The sequence below is a fragment of the Numida meleagris genome, chromosome 2 (assembly GCF_002078875.1).
Source record: "Numida meleagris isolate 19003 breed g44 Domestic line chromosome 2, NumMel1.0, whole genome shotgun sequence".
NCBI classification, from domain to species: Eukaryota; Metazoa; Chordata; class Aves; order Galliformes; family Numididae; genus Numida; species Numida meleagris.
In genome coordinates, this window is record NC_034410.1 from 99,411,293 (window position 1) to 99,422,600 (window position 11,308).

General features: G+C 48.5%; 1 protein-coding gene across 3 annotated transcripts; it reads right to left on the minus strand.

Annotated features, from left to right (window-relative positions):
- On the minus strand, positions 1,483-10,302 carry TGIF1 (TGFB induced factor homeobox 1). Of its 3 annotated transcripts, none has more exons than XM_021387943.1 (3): positions 9,456-10,302; positions 3,838-4,064; positions 1,483-2,568 (listed from the first exon to the last, which is right to left on the minus strand). In XM_021387943.1, exons 1-3 carry the CDS (start codon positions 9,469-9,471, stop codon positions 2,002-2,004), a joined length of 810 nt encoding a protein of 269 aa, XP_021243618.1. In that variant the 5' UTR covers positions 9,472-10,302; the 3' UTR covers positions 1,483-2,001. The 3 variants fall into 3 exon arrangements, with proteins under 3 accessions (XP_021243618.1, XP_021243619.1, XP_021243620.1); XM_021387944.1 differs by lacking the exon at positions 9,456-10,302 and adding an exon at positions 8,808-9,329; XM_021387945.1 differs by lacking the exon at positions 9,456-10,302 and adding an exon at positions 8,530-8,769.

The window sequence follows — 11,308 nt, forward strand, 5'->3', positions numbered from 1 at the left end:
CCTAGCACCCAGTGAGAGCAAACAGCTATGCCACAAAAGCATTTTCTTCAACTTCCCTCACTTTTTGCTCAACATTGACTTCATACATGCACAAAAGTCTGCTCCAAGTAGATAAAAACGTGCCTAGGTGTCCCAAGGAAAATAGTCTAGAAGCATAAAGAATAGTAAGTCCAGGCAAAGGGATAGGACTCAAGGCTCCTTTCTGGACTCACGTGCTGTTACTTGCAGATAAAACACACAGCCACGCCTGGCTATGCTCGGAACTATTTTATTTGTAGCTTTATTTCAGTTAAAAATATATTGTAAAAATTAAAAACCCGATTTTGTAATTGCATGGCGTATGAGGACAACCCTGCATTGTTTCTATCGTTACCAAAGTTGATGCACACATGAGCAAGCCCGTGTGTTTTTTCTTGAACACATTAACACTGACTTTGAAGGTTTAAAGAAGTCCTAAGCTGAGCAAAATTTCTAAGAGTATGTCAGAGAAGAAACAGCTTTCTGTCACCTACAAAAAGCCACAGTGAAAGGAAGAAAACAAAACAGCACACAATGCAGTCTTCTAAGAATATCTTTACATCTGCCTGCTCTCCTGCTCCACAAAACCCTCCCCCAGTCACCCAAGCAGACAACTGGTTTAAGGATTAGCCAGAACTGATTTTTCTCCCTAGAGATCTCTTATTTCACTGTTGTTAGAAGGATGAGAGTGGGTGACGGACATTCAAAAAAGTTGAAATGTGAGCTGCAACTCTTCATGTTTTTCAGTAATAATTCTTTTTGATAGCCAAAGTCCTCCTCTGAAATGTAACTTTCCAGAAAATTCCACTGGCCAGAATACACCCAAATACAACAGAAATCTCTTCTAAATCTTTATCACCAACTCATTTGGTGCTTTAAGCACCTCAAATGATCTGGCTCCCAAAACACAGCTTTCAACCTGACACCCTCTCCTATTTCACAGTCTACTGGAATTAGATCAAAATCTTGCCACTGCTAGCCCAAGAAAATCAGAAGTTGTGTTGCCCTTCCTGACCCCATCAAAATTTGTCATTAAAGATGTCTAGAGGCTGTATCACAAAGACTTGCAAAAAAATATTCACCCCAACCCTTTTCTGGCCTCCCTGTTTCATCCTCAGGAAAACCTCCCCACAGGCCCCTACCCTAAACCCTAAGGTATTTCTAGGAGCCAAAAAACTCCAGCTCTGAGAGGGGCCTAAGACACCCCTCCCAAAATTTAATGCAACCTGACTACACTGCTCCCTTTGGCCTCTTTGAAAAGGTCAACACAGTAGAACACAGTCAGGTACTTCAGGCCCACTTTTCAGCATTCCTTTGAACATCTGGTTAACAACAGCTGCTAGCATAGCTCTCTAAACCAAACAAAGTCAGTATTAGGTCAAAAATATTTCTCTCTCCAATGTATTTCAAGAGTAAAGCTGTGTTTTCCACAAAGCTTGTTTTCAACAAAATACTCCTCATGCATCCGTTTTTAAAGAAAATATTTTATTACATTGTGGGAAAAAAAGCATAATCATCCAAAGTTCATATTGTTAAAAAAATTGAAAATTTATTTTAGACAGCGTGTCGGTATATTCTGTTCCGCATGGGAATGATAAGAAGACTCTATATCATTACTAGATATTGCACAGTCTGATAGAAAAAAACAAATCACATGATCTTGGGAACCATCTCACATTATGAAAAACCTACAAAGAAAATATTAAAAAACAAAAACAAAAAAAAAAACCAAAAAAAACCACACAATCCTTTCTTCCTACAGTAGCTTTAAAGTTTATAATTCTTGGAATGACCATATTCCACTGAAGACCATCTCAGTGACAGGAAGCTTCATTTCAGCAATCCCTTGTGCAAATAAGATTAATAAAAAAAATAATAATAATGCAGTTAAGTCTTTTGATATTGTGTGGGTGGCAATAACCACACAGCTGTTAGATCCCTGCCTGGAAATAAAACAAAATGGGGAAAGAGAAGGAAGGGGATTTAGGCCATAAGTTTTGCCTGCAACTCCATCTCTGCCGCCCTTTTGAGTGCAACATCCACCAGCAGCTGGAATCCACTAAAATCCTGGTTGAGGTCTGGTGGGGTTGGAGGAGGAGTGTTAAAGAGCCCGCTTTGCGCATTCGCACCAGGTCCCAGTTTAGAGGCATCCTCGTGGTAGGAGAGGGAGCTGTCTGTGAAGGCGTTGGCTGGGGGCTGCTGCAGGTCCGTAGTCTGGCCTACATCAGCTGGCTGACAAAAATGGAAAGGGGCATCTTTCAACGCAGTCACAGTCGTGTGGCAAATCACTGAGGGCCGAGCGAGGACCGACCCCGGGGACACAGGCTTGGAAGAGGACACAGTCTTGCTGAGCGTGGCAGATGCGGGAAGGAAGGGGCTCTCCTCCAGCAAGGGAAGGAAGTTCTTTGTGCCCATGGAGGACTCCACCATGCTGCCTTCAGGAAGCTTGGTCCCCCGCCGTGAGATGGTGAACTGGTTTGGGTCTTTGCCGTCCTTCCTCAGCATATCAGGTAAGAGCCTGCGGCGTGCATTGATAAACCAGTTGCAGACCTGAGAATACAACAACATCTTAATTTCTACCTTCATTCACTTCCAACTATGTGCCATTAGAGTCGCTGGGTTAGATTGATGACTCCCTCCAAGCAGTTTCCTCAATCAAACAAAGGAGACCACGGGACAAGCTCTGACAAGCCTGGCTAAGGCCTTTTTCCCTTGTCCCCTCTCTGCCCCCAGCTCCTGCTCCTTCTACAGAAAGCCCCAGGACATCTGAAGTCGGCCAGCCTGAGCCCAGAGGTTTAGCTTTTAACCCTCTGCACACACATTAATCTATTAGCCATTGTTCACTGTGCTTAGGTTAATTAACAACAGGAAAACCTTTTCTCTCTGAAGAGGGCCACTCCTCCCACAAATAGTTACTGATTTTCCTTGTTCAACTGACTGTGTCGACAGACATAACATGAATTACCTCACTTGAGTTTGTCCTTGTTTAAATATCAAACCAGTTTCCTGGACAATACGGGACAGTTTATAGTTTAACGTCTTTTTTGCGTTTACTACATGAAGGTTTTCTTTACGATGTTACACAAAGGGAATTTTACTTTACAGCCAATTGTGGATTTTGTACTAACGAATTAATCTGGGAAAAAAAGAAAAAAAAATGCCCAGAAGCCAACGTGAACACTATATTTAGCATCTCTCAAAACCAGGTTTTGCACAAGCTTTCCTGCAGCCACTTTCCAGACAGTGGGAATAAGCAATTGCTCAGAGCTGTCCCACCAAAGGAGATTGAAAAAGACAAGAACAATGCGTCCAGAGGACCTTGCAGCTGTTGCTGGGTGAGAATCCAAAACCAGCCACATAAAAGCCTGATTACACCCATGCTAATGCACTTGAGTAGCTCTATCTATATCTATCAGTTGTTTCACTGATCTTAATGGAACTCGTCGTACGCATAATTATAGATGCTCACATTCTATGGGAATGGGCCTCAAGTTGCAGTTTTAGAGGCAGAGTTATATGCTCAACTCTGCATCTATCACCGTAAAGCTTCTGTTGACAAATGAATCCTTTCTCCTCACAATAAATTACCTCATACCGACACTTTATGTCTTTTGGTCCCCAATCCTGCAAAAAATTAGCATGCACGTTCAAATCCACAACTGTCTGTTCTCCTGAATATGTCATTTTATTCCCAGTAAACAAAGATCATCATAACACACAACTCATCTGTATTTTCCCTTAAAACTGCCATCAGAAATAGAGTAAGCAATGATTAAGAAAAAAAGGAAAACAGGAATGAATTTGAATGTATTTGAATACCTGTAGTGTGGAAAGGTGTGTTTGCCGGGATAACAGCACTTTTTCTTGCTCTGAAGGATAAGCATTGTATCGATGCTCATAAAGCCAGTCCCGAAGAATCTGCACAGACTCTTTGGGTAGGTTGCCACGTCTCCTCCGTTTGCCCGAGCCAGCAGATGAGGAAAGATCCAGTGGGACATCCATAGTGTCATCATCCTCTGTTTCACTGCCTGATATTGCAACTACACCTGCAATTACAAGAAGACAAGTACAATCAGCCTCCTACCTCAGGAAACTACTTAGCTCCAGCACTTCATGGCTCAGACTTGTTTTATATTAAGCACTTTTACCACGAATTGTGGCATAGCCTGCTTTACGGGGGATTTGTCCTGTAGCGTTAACTTGTCAAGCTGTAGCTCTACTGTCAGTTGAACAAGAAGTAGCACCAATGAGCTGTTCCTAAGGGAATTCTCTGTAAACCCTCATTTTCTGGTTCCCCTAGCAACCTTTTATCTACTGCTTGTTATCAGATAGCTTCTATCTAATGCCAATATTGTCCAAATTTGCTTGCTATGGTATGTATGCATTCAGCACTCTTCTCTTCAAGGATAAGCAGGGGCTGGGCAAAGGGCCAACAGACAAGAACCAAAAAGCCATATACCCAACTCAAGTGATGGGTTATTTAATTACTCTTTAAAATGCTAATGCTTCCCTCGTGAGAGAGATAGCTTGTAGATTTTTATAAATTAATAGTTCATCTCATATCTACAGAGAAAGAAAAGAAAAAAGGGGAAATTGTGTCTGCCCTCACTGTCAAGTGAATATTTACTCAGTAAGTAAAAAAAAAAAAAAAAGTGCAGGGTAAGGAAAGAACCAGGTGCCTAACGCATGTACAAGTACACCAGCATGACAGGTGATGGACTTCTAAAATTTAATTGCGCTTCAGTATCAGAGAACTGCAATCATTAAAAAAATAATTAATCATCCCTTTCTATACACCACACTACTTGACACTACGTTAGGTAAACAAAAATAAACAAACAAATTAAGTATTTAATAGTCGCCAGCTTGGAAGGGTACAATTTCCTCCTTTTGTAGAATATACAAGGCACTGCGGAAACAAACTACTGAAATACATACTGGCTTTCAGAAGTGTCTTCTAGAAAAAAAAATGTCAAGAAAAAGAAGCCCATAATCTCTTTCTTTAATTTGCATTTCATGTTGAGGGTGGGAGAAAGAAAAAGGAACTTGCTCATTCATAACATCAAAATTAAAAACATGAACAGTAAAAACCAAGTTAAATGTCAGAAGTAAAAAAAAAAAATTATGTGGGCTACTACCCATAATTCAAAGATTCTGTTTAAGGAAAGAGTTAGCCCTGAAATTTAATACATGTGCATGTGAAAGCATACAACTATATAAAGCAATAGGAAAAAAAGAAAGGGGTGTGTGCAACTGTTGCTCATTACTTCCCAGTGTGTATGGAGGGTAGGATCTCTCCCCATACCTTCAAACTGTAGCCAAAGCTGACACTGCGAACTGTTCCCTTTCTTCCTCTTATTTATGAGAAGCATCAATATCCTTAAATTTGGTTTGAGTTGCTCAGATGTCAATGCACATTTTTGACACGCAAGCATTCCCAGGAGAACTATCAATCTGCAAAGTGTCTGGCATCCTTACTTCACTAACTCACTTAGTATTGTTTTCCTTCTTTCAACTGCTGATTTATGGAACCGTCAAACACCAAACTGACATACCAAACTTTTCCTAGGATGATTTGCCACATAAATTATCCAGTCATGGCACAAGAACAATAGGATATTTAAATGGCCTATACGAGATAAATCCCAAATTATGTAAACAAGTTCTTAACTCATGTAGAAAGTATCTCAACTTTGCTTTAAAATGATTCTGAGCCTTCTCTTTTCTATTTGTAACAGCTTCATGCAAAGTTCTGTCATGCTTGCAATCTAACCTGAGAACATGTCTTGCACAATGGGGTTCTGGAGACGTAAGTAGCACTTCTCGGAACAAAGATCATGCACAGACAGCATGATGGCTCTGCAAAGCAGCTCATGCCTCCCAAACTGAATTTAAAAACTAGCTAAAACTAGCCTCCATTATTCAGACAATGTTTTCAAGTGTGCTGCTCTTGTTTGTCAGAAACTAGAAGCCTTGTAGCACTTCAGTGGGTTGGGTTTTTTGTTTGTTTTTAAATTTAATAGGCAAGACAGGACTTTGGAAAACAGGGAGAGGCAAAGAGTGAAAGCTGGAAACAAGGAGCCAAAGAAACTACTCCTGTGAGAAAATTAGGTGTCTAACAGTCTGTGAGCCATATTTACATGGCATAACGACAAGTCCTCCAGACACACCACCGCCCCGCTTGGCGTAACTTCCCCAGGACCTAATAATACAGCTGAAGCGCTCCACTGGAGCCTCTGAATTTGAGAAAACTGCCTCGACAGCAAAACTTGGTCCAAAACTGTTGCTTTTTTTCACCCCCAAAAAAAGATAAAAGCGTGGCAAAACACTAAAAGCCAGCAGCATGAAAACGCTTCTGTGTTTTGCAAACCCGTTCTTCTGCCATGGCACTTCTAAAGTAAAAGTTGCCGTCTGACTAACCACAGCCTACCTAGCAAGGAATGAGTCAACGCCAAGCCTGCCCTTTGGCCGGCTCACTCGGCGTGTCATATGAACTGACAGAGCGAGTCAGTGACACAGAGCAGGTTCGGGTGAGCAGGAAACCCAGTGTGTTACAACTTCTCCTCATTTAAATGAGCTCATTTAAATAGAGCAGCAGCCCTCTGAACTTTGCGCAGATACCTCCGCTCGGCGCGGCAACAGGAAGTCCTGGCGAGAAATCTCACACGGCCCCAGCTGATATTTTTTACTAGAGCCGGAGCCACGTTGTTGCTGTCATGGCTCTGTTTTCATTAAAGCATTCCTGCTGATTACAACCCAGCTTTGTTTTTCCCTCTTGTTAGTAATCAGGCTATTCGCTGCTGGTTTCCTGTTTTAACAGGGCCCAACTGAAAAGGTTTCTGGCCGGGCTCCACTGCCAGACCATTGGCTTACTGCTTTTTACTCCCAGAATAAAGGCTAGTGGACATGCTGAGCAGCCCCAGCTGACCTACTAATTTATTTCATCTTAAAAACAACCCAGTGTCAGGTTACTTTCTGTCTTCTCTTAAACACGTTCAACTGAACAGAAACGCTGCTTTCACATGACTAAGCCAAAGCAGCCTGGGCACGCCGGCACAGGGCTGGGGACCAGCACGACACTCCAGGACTCCATCCCCACCACCACCCCGCAGATGAGCAGCGCGTGTCACCAACAGGCTAAGGGCTACGTGACCACCATCCCTTCCTAACACATTACGTTATCCTCCCAGCTCCCTAGCTGCAGCCATATATACAGGTGGTTGGACACTGCGTGCTGTCACAGTCCCGAGACTCCTGGAAACAGAGCAGGCTGCATCCAGGGCGCTGTGTACAACCCTGGGCTCAGCACCCCGAGCGCCAACAGCTCTGAAACAACTTGAGAAGAAGTACAGCGATAACTAAAGCTGATTTCAAAATAGACCACTGCTCCTTAAGAAAGCACGCCGAAATACTCGAGGGGGAGGACGAAGTATTTGGAGAGGCTGAGATGAAGCAGGAGTTAAGCAAATGCAACACTCGAGCTATTAGGAAAAAAACCACCACCGTCCCATTGTGTCGAGGAAGAGCTGCACAGAGGAAGTGGCACAGGCCAATTGTTATTCAAAACAGGACAAAGTTACCACAAGAAACAATCTCTGCCCTCCAGAGAGGCAGCAGACAAAACAATCACCTTCTGGAAAGCCTCCCACCCCACCCGGCGGGGCTGAGCGAATTTAAACAGGATTGTTATGAGCGCAGATAAACAGGACGGGTCTCATCCACGGCTCCGGTCCTGTCGTAACCGAGCTCGGTAGGATTCCTCACATGTATCAACTTGAGCACATGCCTGGCCCTTCGCAAGAGTGTATTCGAAAGGTAATTAACAAGCTGAGTATGTTCCGTGCGATCGCTATCAGCTTATTATTTGCAAATGAAACCATCCACAGAGTAGTCCTCGGGGTTTTAACCCACAGCCTGATAGGGAAAAGGAAAAAAAAAAAAGAGGAAAAAGAAAAAAAGGGAAGCTAACTAAACTTTAATGTGAATTTAAACGCCAACAACAAAAATAAATCAGTTTAAAATTATTCAGAAGTAACCACGAACTGCATAAAGGATGCATGAGGGAATTTCCACTGTAAAAAAAACTTTTCCTTTGAGTACGTTTCATAATTGAGGAACCAGCTTGTTTGCTTCCCTTCGCGTTTCACAGCTCGAGCTCTGCTGCTTTTAAAGCAGCCACACTCGGCTACGCTATGCGTTTGTTTTTCTTCTTTAAACAGGATTTTTCTAGGGCTGAGAGCAGGAAAGCTGAAACAAAGTCATTCTTTGGAAACTTTTGAGCTAGCCTCCAACGCCGGGCGGCCCCGAGCGGAACACAACAAAGGCTCCAGCCCCAACACTTCGCACAAGTCCCATCCCTTTCCCCTCCTCCCGCTCGGTGCCAGGCAGAGCCCCCGGCCCCTCTGCGGAGCTGCCCCTCCGGCACGTCACCTCCCATTGTCCCCATTGTTCCAGCCCACAACTTCCAGCCCTCGGAGCAGCTCACTCACACAAAGACCTACACATGCATACCTAGAAACGACGTCAGCACTTTTCACACGCATTTATTTCGGGGGTGGCAAGAACAACAGTCGAAAGTGCGGAGAGTTTGGTATTTCGGCAACCAGCAGCTGCCCTCGGGGAGAGGTCTGAACAATGGAAGCAACAGCAGACAGGAAACCAGCTCACCACTGCTGTGCAAATAGGGAGCATAGGAATGTCCTAAAAATAACTGGGCTAAATTAATTCAGCGAAATCATACAGGAGAAAAACACACCGTGCCTAGAACAAGGTGACGAACCGCAGCCTACCTGAGGGCTGCGGCGTGCGGAGTCAGCGCCGTGCCCTACGATCGCTGCACGGGGGCTCGGGGGCCGCCGAAACTTGTTCTTTGTGCCCCGGGTCCCTTTGTGCGAGGCTGCCCGCACCGCGCCGGGCAACGGCACGGCCCCGGGGCGCTGCTCCGCGCCGCAGCCGCTGCCTCACAGCGGCACGGACGCGCGCGTTGGGAACTTCTTGCGCGCGGCTGCGGCCGGGCTCTGATTTCAAGCACTGAAAGCGCGGCCGCCAGCCGAAAGTTTGCTGTCTGTACACCCACACCCACACACAAAGAAAAACCCGCTCCGGCGGGGGGGAGCGGTCTTCCTCCTCCCTTTAAACCTAAGCGCGTGGAAACTTTCCCACTCTTCTCCTCTTTACACGACGACGAGAGCAGGGGAAAGCGGCGGTTCAGCAGCGGTCGCGTTCCGGCCCCCACGCCGCAGACAAAGAGCGGGGCTGCGCGCCGAGCCCCCGCCTCGCACCGGGGCAGCGGGACGGGGAGGGCGGACAGCGACCGCCGAGCAACGGTCGCGCGCGGCACCAACGGCCGCTGCGGCCCTGCGGGGAACGCGGGCGGGAAGAGCGCGCCGCGGCCGCGGCTGCTGTCACGGCGTGCCCTTGCGGCGCCCCGCACGTACCTTTTTTACTTTTCATCGTGCCGGCGACCACCGCCGCGCTCCGGGAGGCGAGGCAGGACGCTGCTCCCCTTCTCAACTCGGCGAGGAGGAGGAGGACGGCGAAGAAGCGCGGCCAGGCGGCCGGCCCGGGGCCGCGCTGCTGTCGGGGAGCCGCGGGATTCTGCCTCCGCGAAGGCTTTCCGGCGGCTGCGGGCTCGCTTCGCCTTTGTTCCTTCCTCGTGGAAGTGGGAGAAGGCACGGGAGGAAAAGGTGCGCGCGGCAGCCCTCCCCCTTCCCGCAGTGACTGAGGCAGAGTCACCCGGAGCTACGCTCGCACTCGCGGCGCTGCCTCCTCCCTCCTCCCGCCGCCTCTCCCCTCCCCTCCCAGGCGCGGCGAGCGGGAGGGAGGGAGGGCCGGGGGGCACGCTGCTCCTGCACACACACACACACACACACACTCACTCACTCACTCGGCAGCCCGCCCGCCTTTCTTCCAGGCAGGCGTTTGTTTGATCGTTAAGCTGGAAGGAGAAGGGGCCGAGAGGAGGGGGGGGAGGTTTTGACAGCTGCCCTTGACTCGCCTCCTCCTGTTGCTGCCGGATGAACCACCCACTCCTCCGCCGAGAAGAAAGGAGAGTGTGTGCGGAGCCCTCCAAGGAGCCCCACACCCCGCCCGGCTCCGCGGGGCCCCTCCGGTGTTACCGCCGCCCCCTCCCCGGGCAGCCGCGTCCTTTTCGGCCTTATTTTTACACCGGGCTGCTTGTCCCCCCGCTCCTCGGCGGACGTTGCCGTGACACACGCTCGTAGCGAGAGAAAAGTCTCTCGGCTTGACTCATCCCTCTCGGGCGAGCACGTGGTGCAGCAACAGTTTATTTTCCTCCGAGATGAGACAGACGCGACCCCGCCAGCGGCTCCGCTCCGCGCTCCCGGTGCTGCACGCAGCGCTGGGGGTGGGGGGGTGGAAGAGGGAACCGCCGGAGGGTTCGCGCGTGGAGAACCACGCGCTGCTCAGCGCTGCGCTGCCGTGCGTGGCCGCGTGTGTTTGTTGTACTGCTGCAGGGCCACGTGCTGCGGGGCAGCGCTGCTGGCGGCTGATGAAATCACGGACTCCTACGGCAAAACAGCGCTCCTTCCCCAACACCCCCCCCCCCTTCTCCTGCTTGTACGTCCACAAAGACGCGCATTCACCTCAGAGCGGGAAGCAGCCGCGTTTCAACAGCAAATCCTCCCAAGCACCTCGTAACTATTTTTACGTAGCGTCATTACAGCGACCTTGCCGGAGATAAAACAGCTGTTACATCCTGCGTGAGGGACGCGCGCGCGGCGGGCGGCTGTTGAGCAATTCCGGCCAACGAGGCCGGCTCTCGGCCGCCCGCGGGGCTGCGCGGCCCGCGGCTCTGCCTGGCGGGGAAGAGGGGGGGGAGCGCTGACTCACAGCGCGGCGCTGACTGAGCGGGCGCTGCGAGCCGCGCCGTTACCCGCCGCCCAACCGCCCTCCGTGCATGCCCGCGCCTTGCGGGCTGCTCCCGCCGCTCCCCCCGGGCCCCGCTTTTGTTTTCGTTTCTCTCTTTCCTCTCTTTTTTTTTTTTTTTTTAAAGTCCGGCTCCCCAGCTGTGAGAGCTGACTCTTCAAACCGGCGCTTTGAGCGTCCTCGCTCGCTGTTGCCAAAAAAGTAACGACGGGAAGTGAACAAAAGACATGTCAAGGATCCGAGGAGATTGCCCTCTGTGCGCGCCGCCCGAGCCGGCCCGCGTTGCTCATTGTCCCTGGGGCTGCTGACGAGTGGTGAACTAAACTCTTCCCGTTTTCTTTTGGCGAGGTCACTTTTACGAGGGGAAAAATAATGCTTTACTCTCGCATCGAGCTGAAGCTTG